Below are 17,916 nucleotides of genomic sequence, written 5' to 3' on the forward strand. Positions count from 1 at the left end.
TTGGGAGAAGGAAATGGCAACCCACTCCAGTACTCTTGCCTGGAAAATCCCTTGGACAGAGAAGCCTGCTAGACTACAGTCCATGGGATCACAAAGAGTCGGACACGACTGAGCAACTTCACTTTCTTTCTTTTTTCTTATCTGGTCACGTAAGACTCAGTTACGTAGGTTGCGAGAGCTGGACTGCAACGAAGGCAGGGCGCCAAAGAATTGATGCCTTCAAACTGTGGGGCTGGAGAGGACTCTTGAGAGTCCCTTTGACAGCAAGGAGATCAAATCAGTCAATCTTAAAGGAAATCATCCCTGAATAATCATTGGAAGACCTGATGCTAAAGCTGAAACTCCAGTATTTTGGTCACCTGATGCAAAGAACTGACTCATTGGGAAAGACCCTGATGCTAGGAAGGATTGAGGGCAGAAAGAGAAGAGGGTGCCAGAAGATGCAATGGCTGGATGGCATCATTGATGCAATGGACACGAACTTGGGAAAACCCCAGGAGATGGTGAGGGTCAGGGAAGCCTGGTGTGTGTGGTCCATGGGGTCACAAAGAGTTGGACATGACTGGGCGACTGAACAACAATTTCTTGCCTGGAGAATCCCATGGACAGAGGAGCCTGGTGGGCTACAGTCTATTGGGTCACAAAGAGTCAGACGCAGCTGAAGCAACTTAGCTTGCATGCATGCCATGACCAAGCAGTAGGGTCTGAAAATATACACTGAGCCCAGCAAACCCAGACACACCCTGCGATTCTGTTTGGCACAAAGGCCTTTATGGCTGGTAGCAATCATTTCAGGCCTGTTTGGGCACACTCAAGGTGCACCCTCCCTGGAGGCCCAACACAAAGGACAGAACAGTCATGTAGACTTAGACACAGAGATTTAAGACCTGAGACCAGGGACACCAGCCTGTCCAGGCAGCCCAGGAATCCCACCATCCTTCTGAGAATAGGAAGGAACCTGGCTGAGGAGAGTAATCACTATGTTTCTTCTTTAGCTTAAAAATCACTAGAGTCATCTTCTCAGGCTTATGACCCAGGTGGCATTAGTGGTAAAGAACCCACCTGCCAGTGCAGGAGATGTGGGTTTGATCCCTGGGTCGGGAAGATCCCCTGGAGGAGGGCAGGGCAACCCACTCCAGTGGGCCCCTGGAGAATCCCACAGACAGAGGCGCCTGGCGGGCTACAGTCCATGGGGTTCCAAAGAGTCGAAGCACAACTGAAACAACTTAGCACACGTGCATGAGTGACACCTGAGCCGATGCAGGACAGAAGGGTGGTTCCTCAGGGTTGGAAAGTCACAGTTGCTTTCTCTTCATGCCATGCTCTTGAGGCAGAGGCACCCTGAGGGCCCAGCAACAGTTAGGATCCAGGGATCAAGAATTGGAGACCTTTGCCCCTTGGCCTCGGGTGCCTTGAGGCTGCAGAGGAAGAGTAGTGGGGAGATGGTGTCCAGAATGGTCCAAAGGCATTTGTCTGATTGGAGTATTTATTTTTTATTTTTTTAATCTTTGTTTATTTGGCTGTAGGTCTTGGTTGTAGTAGCTTCGTTGTGGGATCTTTATTGCAGGCTTCTCTAGTTGCAGAGCTCAAGCTTCTCTCTCTAGTTGGGGTGCACAGGCTTAGTTGCCCCAAAGTATGTGGGATCTTAATTCCCCATGCAGAGATGGAACCCACATCCCCTGCATTGGAAGGTGGATTCTCAACCACTGGACCACCAGGGAAGTCCCAGAGTATTTTTCTTTTTTTAGATTTTTTTTTTTAATGTGGACCATTTTTGAAGTCTCTATTGAATTTGTTACAGTATTGTTTCTGTTTTATGTTTTGGTTTTTTGACTGGGAGACATGTGGTATTCTAGCTCGTGAGGCCTGTGAGCAAGGATTGAATCTGCACCCCTGGATTGCATTGGAGGGTGAAGTCCTAACTGGATCTCCAGGGAAGTCCCTCACTGGAGTATGAGTAACCCAGTCCCACCAGTAACCTTATTTCTAGAATCTGCCTCTCTACCCCTCTTCTGGGAAAGCCAAGATTCTGGGCATGAGGTGACAATTTTAAGGAAAAACAAAATGCCAGGTCAATTATGAAAATCTAAAATATCAAAATAGAAGGCAAGAAAGTGTAATAAATACTGCTTACAGGCTGAAAAAACCCTGAAACTCAGTTGCTCAGTCATGTCCGACTCTTCACAACCTCGTGGACTGCAGCCCACCAGGCTCCTCTGTCCCTGGGATTCTCCAGGCAAGAGTACTGGAGTGGGTTGCCATGCCCTCTTCCAGGGGATCTTCCCAACCCAGGGTTTGAACCCAGGTCTTCCGCATTGCAGGCAGATTCTTTACCATCGGAGCCACCAGGGAAGCTACCAGGCCCTCAAAGATGCTAGATTATATATTTGTATAAACAGTCCACCTGAATGTCTCTGGAATTCTCTCCAAGCAGTTATAGTATTTCTCTCAGTACCCTTCAAGCTTTCCTACGTATTTAGAGGAGAGCTAAAGTAACATAGTTCATTGCCATGGTCTTGATGCTGAAACATGGACTCTGTGTGTGTGTGTGTGTGTGTGTGTGTTTCAGGACAAGGGCTCCAGCCTGGAACCGCAGCAGCACTTTAATACACTTGACTTGGGCACCTCAGGCCTTAACACCAGTCACTCACCATCGGCCTCCTCAAGAAGTTCCCACAAATCCTCGCGCACAGCCATGTCAGAGCCCCCCTGTAAGTGTGACTCTGCAGAGGGCAGGGCGGTTGGGAGTGTACACAGAGTCCCACGAGGGACCCCACATTCAAGGAGAAGCCGGGCAGTCCGTGGCATGAAGCTAAAGTCGCCATCTGGTCCCCACTCCTTGCTTTCTTTCCCTCTAGCTTCCTCCCCCACCCTGCCCCACCCCGCTCCATGCTCTGGTTCCTCCGCTGCCTCACGAAGCCAACATTCAGCAGGCGTCACACGGGCCTGGTGGGCTGTGTGGTCAGGCAGGCGGCTGAACCTCATGGTGCACCCACTGTGCCCCCACTGAGGCTGGGAGCTGGCAGAACTTCCGGGCCTCTCGGAACCACCCGCACTCCTGCTAGGCTCCCTTCATCAGATTCCAAACAGGCCCATGTTTCATGCACACTGTGGTCACCCTCCCCCTCTTTTTTAAATTTTTATCTGTTTATTCATTCATGGTGTGCTGGGTCTCCATTGCTGAGTGCAGGCTTTCTCTAGCTGCGGCCAGCGGAAACTCCTCTCCAGCTGTGGTGTGCAGGCTTCTCACTGTGGTGGCTTGTCTTGTTGCTGAGCACGGGCTCCAGGGCTCGCGGGCTTCAGCAGCTGAGCCCAGAGGCTGTGGCGCATGGGTATAGTTGCCCCGCAGCTTGTGGAATCGTCCCAGACCAGGGATGGAACTCGTGTCCCCTGCCTTGGCAGGTGGCTTCTTAACCACTGGACCACTAGGGAAGTTCTCTCTCCCTCTTTTGATGAGAGAGCTGTTAAGTGTGTGCAAGTCTGCAAGGTGCCATGTTTTCTTGCAGCCACTCCAAGCAAGCTGAGGGCAGAGGCCAGCACCCCGGCTTTGCCCAGATCGGCCCAAGAGCTCCCAGTGCCAGGACTCAGCCAGGCAGCCGCGATGCCGGTATGTGTGTGACCCCAAACTTCCCCCTAGACTGCACTGCAGAGGTCTGCCAGGCCACAGGACTACAGGCGGTATCCTCCTAGAGAACGCGCTGTACTTAGAGATCGTGGGTGACACGCAGGGGTAGGAAGCTAAGTAGCTTAATTGGCAACTAATTTGAAACACTCTGATCCCAAAATTAACATGGATGTATATCCACAGCGTGCAAAATCCAAAGGCATTTTAAAGCTTGAAACTTCAAACCTGGGGGGGTCCCATCCACAGAGCCTCTGAGGGTACATGATCAGGACCTTCCCATTTTGGACCCCCATTCCCAGTGAAAATGTCTGAGAAGCTTGATGTCAACCAAAATGTCCCTTGGCATATACTGGGTTGGCCAAAAAATTTGTTTGGGTTTTTCCATTCCATCTTACGCAAAAGCCAAATGAACTTATTGGTCAACCCAGAATCATGCAGCATCCTTCATATATGCCAGGCCTCTCTAGGACTCATTGGAAAAGACCCTGATGCTGGGAAAGATTGAGGGCAGGAAGAGAAGCAGATGACAGAGGATGAGATGGTTGGATTGCATCACCGACTCAGTTGACGTGAGTTTGGGCAAACTCCCGGAGATGGTGAAAGACAGGGAAAGCTGCAGTCCAGGAGTCCCAAAGAGTCAGACATGACTGAGTGACTGAACAACCACAACTCCAGGATGTCAGGGAACGTGGCCTCCTGGAAAGCACACTGGCTGGGTGCAGGGTCACTGTGTATGTGCCATACTCCAGTGATCCAGCACAAGCTGCCAACCGCACCAAACTCAGTGGCGTAAAGCTACCAGGATTTTCCATGTTCACAGATTCTGAGTCAGGAATTCAGAAAGGGCACAGTGGGGGTGACTCCTCTCTGCTGCCTGGTGCTGAAGGTCTTCCCATTAAGGGCTGGAGGGTGCATCCCCAGCTGAAGGTGGGCTCAGCCGAGAGTATCTTCTGTTGACCTGCATAGACGTCTCCATGCCATCCTCCCAGCAAGGCTCCTGGTTCCAAGAGGAAAACTCTGGAGAGGGACCTCCCACGAGAGCCAAACAAGCCATGTGGCTTTCCGTGCCATCCCCTTCAAGTCCCAATACAGTACCTCCACCATCCCTCTCAGTCAAAGCAGTCACAAGCTCACCCGTGGAACGGGATACAGACCTTGCTCTGGAGGGGGGACGTGTCCCCAAATTTAGCGGCCACATTCAGATAGTTGCCAAGTACCTTCTTCCCACCCCGGCTGACATTTTGGAGATGGGAGTGAAGTCACTGGGCTTTCCCGGTGGCTCAGCAGTAAAGAATTCCCCTGCAATGCAGGAGTCACAGGAGGCCTGGGTTCGATCCCTGGGTCGGGAAGATCCCCTGGAAGAGGGCATAGCAACCCACTCCAGTGTTCTTGCTTGGGAAATCCCATGGACAGAGGAGCCTGGCAGGCTACAGCCCATGAGGTCACAAAGAGTCAGACACGACTGAGCAACTGAGCATGCATTAGGGGCCAAAAAACGTGAGACTCTACCGTCTGAGCTCCTGGTCCTTGGAGACCACCTCTTTTCTTGAATACCTCTAAACCTTTCTTCATGGGCTTCCCAGGTGGTCAGTGGTAAAGAACCCACCTGCCAATGCAGCAGACACAGTTTCAATCCCTGGACTGGGAAGATCCCCTGGAAGAGGGAATGGCTACCCACTCCAGGGTTCTTGCCTGTTAAATCCCATGGACAGAGGAGCCTGGCTGACTACAGTCCGTGGGATCACAAAAAAGAAACAACTTAGCAACTAAACAGCAAACGTTTCTTCTGAAGTGCTCTTCAAATTTTCCACTTCTTCAGGAATACCGAAAATATAGTGTGCACAGTGAAGCGAAAAGGCTTGGACTCATGCCACCTGCTTCAAATATCACTCAGTTCATGCATTTAGTAGCTGTGTGACTCTCAGTAAGTTAACTAGCCTGTGTCTAGGTTTGGGAATAATCATAATACCTTCTAGCTTGAGAACTGAGTGAGTTAACACATCAAAGGCGCCTGGCAATAGTACCAGGTGGTGGCAGAGACTCTATAAATGGGCCACAGGTAGAAATAGTAACAGACAAGGAAGCTGAAACCCAGAGAGGTGGGCAGAAGAGCTATTTGGACTCATGTCATCCAGTCCCAAGCCTGGCTTTCTAGCCACTGTACAAAACTGCTCTTCTAACAGCTGAGGGTGGCAGGGTTCCTCCACCCAACTGAGCAATGGAACACTATTGGGAGACTCGGAAGCAGCCCCTAGGACTCTCATTCAAAACAAGGCCTCCTGCTGCTCTGGCCCCAATGCTGTCCTAGGGACAGTTTGCCCCTGGAGCTGCTTTTCATAGCCCCCAGGGCCTGGGGCAATGATGGAATAGCTTCAGAAGAATCTTTTTACTTTTAAAAATTCTCAAGAGCTTCATGAAGCTGAGGGTTGTGTTTCTCATTTCTACACACTGTTCCCTGCCCCAATTCTAGTCCCCACCCGCCACGGCCCCCTGCCCACAAGGTCTGGGATTCAGCTGACCTTGCAGGGCTCTCTCCGCCAGATTCCAGCAGTGTCTGGTGAAACTGCAGCCACAAACACCGCCTGGGCAAGGCAGTGATAGAAAGCATGCCGCTGCATCTGTCCACGTTAGTGTGAGTGTTGAGCAGAAAGGCCACGCAGAGCCAACACTGGTTATGAGTCCACGATCTTTCTGCTGGACAACACTGCTGAGAAAGTATCAATTTAGGGAAAGACCAACCAAATCCACCAAGAATGGAGCCTAGAACAGGAGGGGAGGGAGGGTGGGATGGGGTGGCAATGCCCAGCTCCGGCTGGTGGTAGTGATTCTGCAGAGTGCACCATGGTGGGAACGTCGGGCCTGAGTTGTCCCAGGACCCCCCGCCCGTCACCAGCTGTGTACAGCTCTGACTCCATTCCCTGCAAGAGTAATAGCCTGTGACCCCACCTTTTCAAGGGAACATATACCTGCCAGAAGTGAGCGATCCACTCCAGGGCAGAAGGGCCTCCTTGAAGCCAGAGAGCCCAGCTGGCTGAGAGACGGCGCCCCATCCCTTCTGTAACAGCCCAGAAGCTTATATGTATCAAAGCCACCCTCCCTCTCTCCCCCAGGCCCCCCTGCCAGCCCCGGTGTCCTGTGACCTCACACAGCAGCTTCTGCCTCAGACCATCTTGCAGAGCCCACCTGCCCCTGTGTCACAGGTGAGTCTGGGACTCAGGGCAAGGGAGACCCAGGGAGGCACTTCCTTGGGACAGGATGCTGAAATCCACTGGAGGGTGTGGGTACACTGGTGCCGACATACAGGCTCCAGACCAAGGCCCCCAAAATGGGTCTCTTCCCCGCCACGTGCAGGCGGGTCATGTTGAGTTGTGGACCTGCCCCTTCTACTACCCTCTCCCAGCTGTCCTCATCTCCATCCGTCCTCCCATTGGTCTTCCCCGCATCTCTCTCCCAATCCTGTCAACAATCTTGCTTCATCCCTCGGCCACTTTTCTGTGTTCCTGTCGTTTTTCATGACTCCTGATTGGCCACAATATTTTAGAGAAGGTCTGAGCTAGGACAAATGTCATAGGAAGACTCTAACAGGATTTAAAAGCTCTGAGTCCAGTACTATAAATACCACATAAAAAAAATAATAATAAAGGACCAGGGCTTTGCAGAGTAATTCCTGCTTTGTTTCAGCAACAGTCAATGAGTTACTATTTGGGTCAGTCAGGGAGTGAATGTGAAGGAGGCAAGGATACTTGTAACAGGGTCCTTGCTTTTGAACTCAGAGTTGAAGGGAGAGATGCTCATATGAACAGAGAAGCCACCATGCAGTGTGTTTTTACAGAACCAGTAAAAAAAATATATATATATATATATGTATGTATGTATATATATTCTGCCTGTGGAACTCCAAGAACAGTTGAGCTGACTGGTCAGACCTCAGATTTCAATTCTTTTATGGAATATTGAATTTTGCCCCCTCCCTGGCCACAAGAGGGTCCTGGGGCCAGTCTGTCAACATGTGCCCCTGGCCATACTCTTGCCAAAATGTAGAGTCTGTCTTGCTGCCAGTCTGGCACCACTGATGAAAATCTTTTCAGAACGTATGCCTGTCCCATTAACAGCGGCCTCGTCTGTTTTCCTGGAATAAGAAAGACACATGCTAGCATGGGCCTCTTGCTAGAGTTAGACTTAAGTAAGGATATAAAACCAACCCATCCGAAATTGACTAACATGATCTCTATTCATCCTCATTAGGAAAAAAAAGAATTATTTTTTTATCTTCAAATTCTCAAGGCACATTTGGTAGGAAGTAACTTCTTTTATCCACAGGCCCTTGAAATGAGAATTCCTTCAACTTGCGGGTCTTCCATAGGAAAGAATGTCTTTGGTTTATAATAAGTCATGGTGTGATGAAGGCCCTTTTGGAATTCCAATTTTTCATATATTAAACCTCATTTTAATTAACACTAACAGTTCTTAATCTCTTAGGCATATTATACTTAATAGCTGTATTCTTTAAGAGGTTCTTGCATAATGTTGTCTTTTCATGTCAGACAATTTTTCTCATGCCTACTCATGTGAAAAATGAGATTCTGCAGTTTTCTCTTTCCCCTCACTGATGTTATCATGTAAGGGGAAATAGAAAATAAAATCCAAACTCTAGGAAATTGGCTGTCTGGGTAAGTGATGGTTTTGCTTCATGGTTGCTAACGTGTCTCTACGTTGGGATAAACCTCTTTATCAAAAAGGCCATGATCTAGAATATAACAAGACTGGAGACTGTTATACAGAGTGAAGTAATTCAGAAAGAGAAAAGCAAATATTGCATATTAACGTATATCTATGGAATCTAGAAGAATGGTACAGATGAACCTATTTGCAAGGCAGCAATGGAGACACAGATGTAGCGAGTGGACTTGTGGACACAGCAGGATGAGAGAGTGGGACGAATTGACAGCGTAGGCTGGAAATATACACACTACCATGTGTAAACTAGACAGCCAGTGGGAATTTGCTGTGTGGCGCAGGGAGCTCAACCCGGCGCCTGTGACAAGCTAGAGGGGTGGGATGGGGTAGCCAGTGGGAGGGAGGTTCAGGACAGGAGGGAACATGTGTGTACCTACGGTGATTCATGCTGATGTACGGCAGAAACCAACACACCATTGTAAAGCAATTATCCTCCAATTAAAAGTAAATAAGCTTTAAAGAAAGAATATAATAAGAGATTCATGTTTGAGGGTTCCTGGAATGCCTTAGGAAAATAAGAATAATACTAAAAGTAATTAACACTCATGAAATTTGGTGCTGGGCCCTCACCAATGACCGCCTCCACTCACTGTTTCCCTTGGGAGCCAAGGGGCCATCCAGAGCATCCTCTCTGGACATGGTGTCATAGCCTGGACAGTCTCCAGACTTTAGGGAACCCAGCAAAGGAGCTTTTGTCTTCTGTTATCTTAACTGAATACCTGATAGAACTTTTCTTTCTCGAGCGAATTATCTTTCAAAATCCTAGCTTGGTGTTTTGATCAGTGAGATTTCTGAGTGAGATTTTTGTGATACGGTTGGTTTAGAGCAGATATTTTTAAACAAATGTTTAGCAGCAGATTTTCTTACCAATATTTTTTACCGAAGTGCAGTTGATGTACAATGTGTTAATTTCTGGTATGCAACAAAGCAATTCACTTATATGTGCATTCGTGCTAAGTCACTTCAGTTGTGTCCAACCCTTTGCAGTCCTATGGACTGTAGCCTGCCAGGCTCCTCTGTCCATGGAATTCTCCAGGCAAGAATACTGGAGTAGGTTGCCATTTCCTACTCCAGGGGGTCTTCACAACCCAGGGATCGAACCTGCATCTCTTATGTCTCCTGCCTTGATAGGCGGGTTCTTTACCACTACATATATGTAGTGCCACCTGGGAAGCCCATATATGTATGTATATATTCACACTCCATATGAATCCCAAAGCTGGCCCTCCCAGACTAGAGTGCAATGAATTAGACCTGCAGGTCCCCATGGGCCTGAGAAAAGTTCACAGGGGAGTCCCTGGGCCACCCCCACCCTTATCCAGAACCCCTGCTCATGGGCAAGCTCCCCAGCAGTGGGTCACTCATTGCAGCAGTGGGTCAGGGGTGCTGCAAAGGGAGGGTAAGGCACTGAAAGTGAAAGTGCACAGGTCCACTCAGAGCAACAGCAGTATCCGTCTGCATGGCTGAAATAGCACTCTCACTGGGTTCTGTGTCTTGACCCCACCTTCAAGTTTTCAGCACAGCTCAGCATGTTCCAGACCATCAAAGACCAGCTGGAGCAGCGGACACGCATCCTGCAAGCCAACATCCGGTGGCAGCAGGAAGAACTCCACAAGATCCAGGAGCAGCTCTGCCTGGTCCAGGACTCCAACGTCCAGGTGATGCCCCTTACTGGGCCAGCGGTCCCCTGGGCTCTGTGCTCCCCACCGCTGTGTGATGTGTCCTAATCCACCCTTTCAGGGCAGCCAGGACTCCCTCCAAGGTTCACTAGGCTGCCTTACTGTGCCCTGCCTCCTGGACAAACTGAAACCTCTGCCAGTGAACTGCAAGTAGTGAACCCCACCTCCACCATCCCTGCTCCAGGCCAAACGTAAAATTCACATGACAGCCTTTTCACTCACCCCTCACTCTGTTGGACACACATTTCCTGTGCTGCCTGCATTTTGTTTCATGTGTTTGGTGGTTAGTCACCCTGCACAGACACCAGCCTCCCTCCCATGGAGTTTTAAACTCCCCAGCACCTGTGTAACTGCTGTCCAAGCACCCCTAGGCTGCTGACAAAGAGATGGTCTGCTGTTTGCTCTCATCCAAAGCATGAATGCAGGGAGACACGCATGTGTGCCCATTGCCCCCTGCAGGGGGGCGGCCCGGGAGCCAGAGACTGGAGGTCAGCACCCTGGCACCCACAGGACACCCCCATTGCAGCATGGCAATTGGGGTGCCCTCTGACAGCAGCTGCTTTTAACTGGACCCCACCCCACCCCAGCCCCAGATGTCACTTGTTTGAATCCTAACCAGAGATCCCTTTATGGAGGAAAAAACTTTATATATTGGATCTCTTTCAAGGTTAAATTATTTTTACCAAGTTTCATTTAAATCAGTCCAGGACTGTTTTTCTTCCAAAGCGCATTCTTTGGGCCCAGACTTTGATTGTAAATGTAGCCAGCCTTGGAGTCTGCCCTGAGTGAGGTAAGCCTTGGCACCCACCAGGGGGGAACAGATGGAAGCAGAAGAGACCCCTGAGGGAAATGGCTAGGGTACTGACCCTGCCGTCCACTCCACCCCCCACACCCCTACCATCCACGCAACCTCTCCTGTGGACATAAGAACACCTTGAACTGAGATGAACACAGGATACTACAAAGGTGTTGAGCAGCCTGGAGACTCCTAGAGCCAGCCAGCCTGCCTCCCTGGATCCCCACAGATGTTCCTGGTGGTCTTTACATATGCTCTAAACCTGGGGCTGCCCTCTCTGCTCAGCCTGGCCCCTCCGATCCCTTAAGGCAGAGGAGCCCAGTCAGGTGCACCTGCGTGGTGCCTCTGGAGCGGCCACCACGCCCACAACCCTTCGCCCCGCCCACAGCCCTGTGCTCCGCCTATAACTCTTTGCCCCGCCCACAGCCCTGTGCTCTGCCCACAGACCTGTGCTCTGCGGACAACCCTATGTTCCCTCAACCTCCTGAGTGACATCCCCGAGTTGCCAAGGGACAATACAGCAGCATTTATGTGAAGACACAAGGGGTCATCAAAGTGCCTTGGATCTTGATCCTCATTAATCCAGGGTCCAGTGACTGGAATTCCTGACTCTAATGACTTGAATGGAATTTTTACATTACCAGAAAGGGGGCACTGAGCCAGAAACTGCTAAAAGCAAGGTGGGCGGATGAACATCCGTCTCAGAGCCCAGACTTCTCTATTTTCAAAGCTGAACTCTGAAGTAACAGAGACACAAGGCTATCTCTTTTGCTCTCTGGTATGAAGCGTTATTTTTTCTTCCTCCTGGCAGTGCATTTTGTTGACCCCCAAGGTCTAGCACCTGAGCTTTGTGAGCGATGACGTGGGCACCCGCGCTCCACGTGTTATTCCGCTGGTTTCTTCCCTTGACCTTATCTCTGCAGTGGAATTTTCCAATGAGCTTGGAACTCCACAGTCAAACCAGAGAACGAGTCCTCAGAGTCTTTTTTCATGTATTTTTGCACGTTTAAGGATTTAAAGAGATACGTTCCGAAATGTTCAGTCAAAATGCGATGTTTAAAAAAATAATAGTGAATCAAGCATACAAGATAAGCAAGTAAAAATTACTCCAATCCTCCGAAAAAAATGTGGGAGGATAGATTAAATAAGAGCAAAAGGTGGATAATTGCTGAAGCCTAGCATGGATATATGGGGTTTCATTATACAGTATCTATTTTCCGTACTTCTGAAATGTTCTATAATAATAATGCTTTGTAAAGCTAAGCCTATAAGAACAATGAAAACCACATGTGAGCAGTAGGATTAGTTTGGTGGAAAATTAAAGTGTTTTTTTTTTTTTCTCAGATGACTTTGCCCACTTGAATTAGGAAAATTTTTCCTCAGGCTTTCTATAAAACTGACTCCAGAGCACTGTTAATAAGTCATCTTCTTAAGGCATACAATTCTCCTTTACTGTCACTAAAGCAGGGGCGTGGACATGCACAGTAGCAAATCCTGCCCCTTCCCCACTCCCCCCATGTCCATTATTCCCAACTTCAGTGGACTTTTTCCTACCTATCCCATTGGCTTAGAGCTTCACTGAGACTATGTGGGCCTGAGATGCTTGTTAAGTATATATTTTTTTTTCCTGAAAATATTGGGTTATGAGGGAGACGTTCTCAGGGTATGGTGTTTGCACCTAGATGGGCTCATGAAGGGCGCTACACAGAGAGCTGTTCAGCTGAAAAGCCATCACCCCTGCATCCCTGGGAGGTCACGCCTTAATTTATTTTTGAGAGCACTCGTGCCCTCTACTGGCAACGCCAAGAAACATGGAGAAGGACACCTGTGGCAATGGCAGAAGTGTTCTCTGATTGGTTCTTTCATCCATCTTTCTATCTGTCCATCCTTCCACCCTTCCTTCCATCCCTCTGTCCACACGTCTATCCATTCATCCACCATCTGTGCCCCCATCCATCCACACACCACCCACCCACCCCTCCACCCTTCCATCCGTTCATCTATCTCGCAGATACCCAGTATGTTCCAGGCAATTGGTTAGGTACTGTGGGGGACACGGGAATAAACAGAATAAGGTTTCTGCCCTCAGAGAACATACATCAATGGGACAGAGTAGCAGACCCAGCAGTCTCTGCCTTAACACAAGCATGAACAGTCTCCCTTCTTTGAGCAAACCTTGATCTATTTGTTCATTATTTAATGAACAGTCTCCCTGCTTTGAACAAACCTTGATCTATTTGTTCATTTATTTATTCTATTCATCACTTTTAAGTTGTTTTCTTTTTCTGTTTTTTGAGCTGTGTCTTCATTGCTGTGCTCAGGCCACTCTCCAGTTGCAGTGCACGGGCTTCTCACTACGGGGGCTGCTCTTGCCGCAGAGCTTGGGCTCTAGTGTGCGAGGGCTCAGTAGCTGTGGTGCACTGGCTTAGTCGCCCCATGGCATGTGGGGTCTTCCCTGACCAGGGATCAAACCTGTGTCGGCTGCATTGGCAGGCAGATTCTTACTCACTGCACCACCAAGGAGGTCCTCAGGTAGTTTTTATATGCCTACAGGGGCAAAGGAGCAAAAGGAACTCCTTTCTTATTTTAAATATTGTTATTCCCTAACATTTATTGAGCACCTAGGATTATGCCTCAGCAGAAGTCCCATTAAATCTTTTATGAGGTATATGGGGTTAATGTTACTCTTTTATTAATGAGGAAACTAACAGTCAATTTGAAGTTTTTGAAAACCGCCCAAGTTCATACCACTAGTATGTGGTGGGGTTGGAATTGGAACTAAAGTCTGTCGGATTTAAGCTAGATGATACTGCCTATCATAAATAAAGGTTGCATTTGTCTGAACTCTAATTAGAAGGTAAATTGTATCCCACTAGAAAAAATGTTTGTTATTTAGTTTGAATACTGGGTTTTTGCTGAAATGTAAATTACCTCGTGTGCTATGAATAAGCCAGCTCGCTGAGATTGTGTAAAGCACCAATTATGAACGTTCAGGTATTGGATCTGAGAGGATGCAGACCCAGAAAATTCTTCTTAACTTCTAAAGTGACAAAGAGTCAAAATGGCAGGTTTTTCTGGTGGGTTGGGGCAGGGAGGAAAGTGGGGAGACCTGCCTGGTGCTGTGGCTTGAAGGGCATTAGATGGTCATCTTGCTCAGGGCTTGACACACCCTATGGAGGAGATGCTGGAACTAACTGATTAAGCACCTCCCTGGCGTGATTCTACAGCTGTCGTTCCAGAACCACTCTCACTCAGCATGCATCAGCATGTCAGTTCCATACTGGGTGTGAGGTTATGCCACCCTGAATGCAGGAATTCGGGGTAAAGTTCCAGATGATCAGCGGGGAGAGTCTTTCAGCCCTCAGAGCTAAGGATCTAAAATGGAGAGGGATACTGCTTGTCAAGAATCTGATAGAGATAATGGAAGTGAAAGTGTTGGCCACTCAGTCGTGTCCGACTCCTTGTGACCCCAGGGACTATAGCCATCCAGGCTCCTCTGTCCATGGGATTCTCCAGGCCAGAATACTGGAGTTAGGTCATTCCCTCCTCCAGGGAATCTTCCCGAGCCAGGGACTGAACCCAGGTCTCCTGCATTCCAGGCAGATTCTTTACCGTTTGGGCCACCAGGGAAGCCCACGATACAGATAATACCAGTTTTTAATGCCCAAGAGGAACTTTTGATAAAAAGAGCTAGTCACAGGTCTTAAGTTTAAAGTATGATAGAAATTACTAAAGTTCTCTTTCTTAAACCTTTACAGTCAATCCACAGATTACATTTTATTTACAAATCTACTGATGTGGCCAAAAATACCAGTGCTTTTACTTGTGTTCACATTCAATTAATTTATAAATTTAACAAATGGTAAATAACATTCATTATGAAAACCATTAATTTACAAATTTAATATAGCTTAACCTTTCAGACATTTCGTGTTCCTGACTAGGCAGACTTATAAACCTAAGAAGTAAAATCTTTCTGGGCCCTTAAGGAATTCTCTTTAAAAAAATCTTATTTCTGTATTATTTCTGGCTTTTATGGGGCTTTGTTGCTTCAAGCAGTCTTCCTCTGGTTGTGGCAAACGGGGGCTTCTCTTTGTTAGGGTGTGCAGGCTCCTCATTGCAGGGGCTTCTCTTGTGGAACACAGGCTGGAGGTACATGGGTTTCAGTAGCTGTGGCTTCTAGCCTCAGTAGTTTAGGCTCATGAGCTTAGTTATGTGATGAGGCAAGTGGCATCTTCCCAGACCAGGGATCGAACCTGTGTCCTCTGCATTGGCAGGCAGATTCTTTACCACTGAGCCAACAGGGAAGTCCTTAAGGAATTGTTTTAAATTGGATACACCAAATTTATAAACAAAGTAGACCAAGGTTCTCACAACCTTTTGAAAACTCTTTACGAACTGGATCAAATTCTCTTAAACCTTTGCCATTAAAACCACCAGGCTGATATAGCTGTGCTTATTGAATGTCTGAGACATATTAAGTAACACATAGAGATTAGTGTGGTGGTTGTAAAACTTTTTCTTAAACATCATTTTAAAGCTCATGGACTTGATGTTATGTCATCCTTTGGACTGCCTTCCTGGAAATGCACAGACTCCTAGTTAACCAGGGCAGAACTGCCCTCTCAGCTGGGAGCTGGACGGATGATACAAACCATAGGATGGGTACAGATGGTGGTCACTGGTCAGAGATTCAAGCCCGGGCATAGCTCCTACTGCCAGGACGACGTGTCCCCCACTAGTCAACCAACCCTGTGCCACCATGATTGTGTTATTCCTTCCATTCACAAGAGGTTTCTCCTTCTAATAAGAAAGTGGCAAGCCAGTACAGACTAAATGAGCATGTCGAGTGGCATACCTGGGTCTCAGCATCTTTCACCCTGTTAGACCCCCGTCACTAGACCGGAGCCTTCTTGCGGGCCAGGTCAGCACCCCTGCCACCAGTGCCCCTCTCTGGCTCATGCACTCTACCGGTGGCCTCCCAGGCACTCAGTGTCTCCACGTCTAGTGGGTGAACCTTCCCAGGCAGGTGAGCGTGAGTAAGAAAGCTGCCATTATGCCGGGGATAGGCAGGCCGTACAAAGAAGGTGCGGGCCCGTGAGGGCAGTGATCACAGCCTTACAGCATTTCTGTTGTGCTTCCAGATGTTTCTGCAGCCACCAGATGGATCCCTGAGCTTCAGCAGTGCCCAGCGGCCGGAGACCCAGCAGCAGCTCCAGCAGAGGTCTGGCCCAGGTCCCCAGCTTGTGGCCAGCCCACAGATTCCGGGGCAGATAGCCTCTGCCCAGGTCACAAACCAGCACCTGCTAAGAGAATCGAGTGTGATATCGACCCAGGTAAATGTGCTCATCTCCAGACTCGGTCCCTGTCACCAGCAGATGGTCTTCACGAACCAGAAATCTACTTCTCCTATGACCAGAGCTGGATAATCATGATGGGGTTTTTCTTGTCTTTGTCACTTCGAAGTCCCAAGTTCTATTGGTTCCCTTCTGTGTTTTATCAATATATTAAAATGAGCTAAAGGTCTCATGCAGCTGGAACTTTCAGCTCTGATTCTGAGCTTGGCTAGAGGTAGAAATGGCCATCTCTGACATGCATGCTGAAAGCCACATATCCCCACCTATGGAGACACACACATGTCCTTGGTGCCCATCAGGCTTAGGCTTCCCAGGTGGTGCTAGTGGTAAGGAACCCACCTGCCAGTGCAGGAGACATGAGACACAGGTTTGATCCCTGAGTCAGGAAGATCCCCTGGAGCAGGAAATGGCAACCCACTCCAGTATTCTTGCCCGAGAGATCCCATGGACAGAGGAGCTTGGCAGGCTACAGTCCATAGGGTCACACAGATTTGGACATGATTGAAGTGACTTAGCATGCACGCACACGTGTGAGAACAGTTATCCACTTCTGTTTACCTTCCCTTTCTGCAGAGTCACGATGCTCCTCCTGGTCCCCCAGATACCCTCTCAAGCCCTGCCCTCCCAGTCATTACCACTTACTACAAGCCACCAGTGACCTTGGAGTCTGACAGGGTCACCCATCAGTCAGTGGCACTTGAACTCAATGGATTCAAGAAGTTCTGAGCCCCTGCTTCCAGACCATCACAGTTTGGAAAGCTGGATACAGCTTTTCCTGAAGCCTCTTTTATTTATACACATAATCATGGATTTGGGCTTCCCTGGTGGCTCAGCAATAAAGAATCCACCTGCCAATACAGGAGACATGGGTTTGATCCCTGGGTCAGGAAGATCCCCTGGAGAAGGGAATGGCAGCCCACTGCAGCATTAATCCCAGGCAAGAGGAGGAGGAGCCTGGCGAACTACAGTCCATGGGGTTGCAAAGAGTTGCACAGGACTTAGGAACTAAATAACAAACAATCATGGATTCAGTAACAGCTTGCCTACCCCGAGCCTGGCACTGTCCTTTAAATCCCAAAGGGTTTAAAGAATCCTTGAGATGCTTACAGTCCAACAGGAAAGCCAGTCATAACACCAAAACATCATAATGATGGTCAGTGGGCCCTAAATGTTCAGAAAGGCCTAAGCAGGTAAAGAAAGAGGTTCTGGGGAGGTAACACCTGAGTTGAGCTGAAGGTTTACCTTTCTCGTTTCGATGGTTGCTCCAGGGTCCAAAGCCATTGAGAAGCTCACAGATGATTCAGGGGAGCAGCCTGACACCCCAGTTTAGCAGCACCACCACTGCGCTCCCATTGGCTCTGAGCCTGACCACGCCAGCTTCCGCCTCCCAGGAGGCCCCCCAGGGCCAACCCAGCCCGGACTTCAGCCATGACCGGCAGCTCAGGTATAGACTCTGTCCTTGTTGGAAAGATACCTGAGACATAGTTCTCGGCTCTCTGCTGAAGATGGAGGCAGAGTTTAGACAAATAGACTCTAAATCCTCTGCAGTTTTTTAAATTGAACTTTTTATTTTGTATTGGAGTCCCTGGTCGCTCAGCCAGTGAAGAATCTGCCTGGCAATGCAGGAGACCAGTTTCGATCCCTGGAGAAGGCAGTGGCAACCCACTCCAGTATTCTTGCCTGGAGAATTCCATAGACAGAGAAGCCTGGCGGGCCCATGGG

General features: G+C 48.8%; 1 protein-coding gene across 1 annotated transcript in view; it reads left to right on the forward strand.

Moving 5' to 3' along the window:
- NPAS2 (neuronal PAS domain protein 2) overlaps positions 1 to 17,916 on the forward strand; it is a 125,840-nt gene that overhangs the window by 92,867 nt on the left and 15,057 nt on the right. Inside the window, exons 12-17 of the mRNA XM_040267695.1 lie at positions 2,570 to 2,711; positions 3,507 to 3,607; positions 6,736 to 6,825; positions 9,874 to 10,020; positions 15,982 to 16,173; positions 17,463 to 17,638. Coding sequence (XP_040123629.1) covers positions 2,570 to 2,711; positions 3,507 to 3,607; positions 6,736 to 6,825; positions 9,874 to 10,020; positions 15,982 to 16,173; positions 17,463 to 17,638 — 848 coding nt within the window. The remainder of the gene's footprint in view (positions 1 to 2,569; positions 2,712 to 3,506; positions 3,608 to 6,735; positions 6,826 to 9,873; positions 10,021 to 15,981; positions 16,174 to 17,462; positions 17,639 to 17,916) is intronic.

This window comes from Oryx dammah, unplaced genomic scaffold (assembly GCF_014754425.2).
Source record: "Oryx dammah isolate SB20612 unplaced genomic scaffold, SCBI_Odam_1.1 HiC_scaffold_25, whole genome shotgun sequence".
NCBI classification, from domain to species: domain Eukaryota; kingdom Metazoa; phylum Chordata; class Mammalia; order Artiodactyla; family Bovidae; genus Oryx; species Oryx dammah.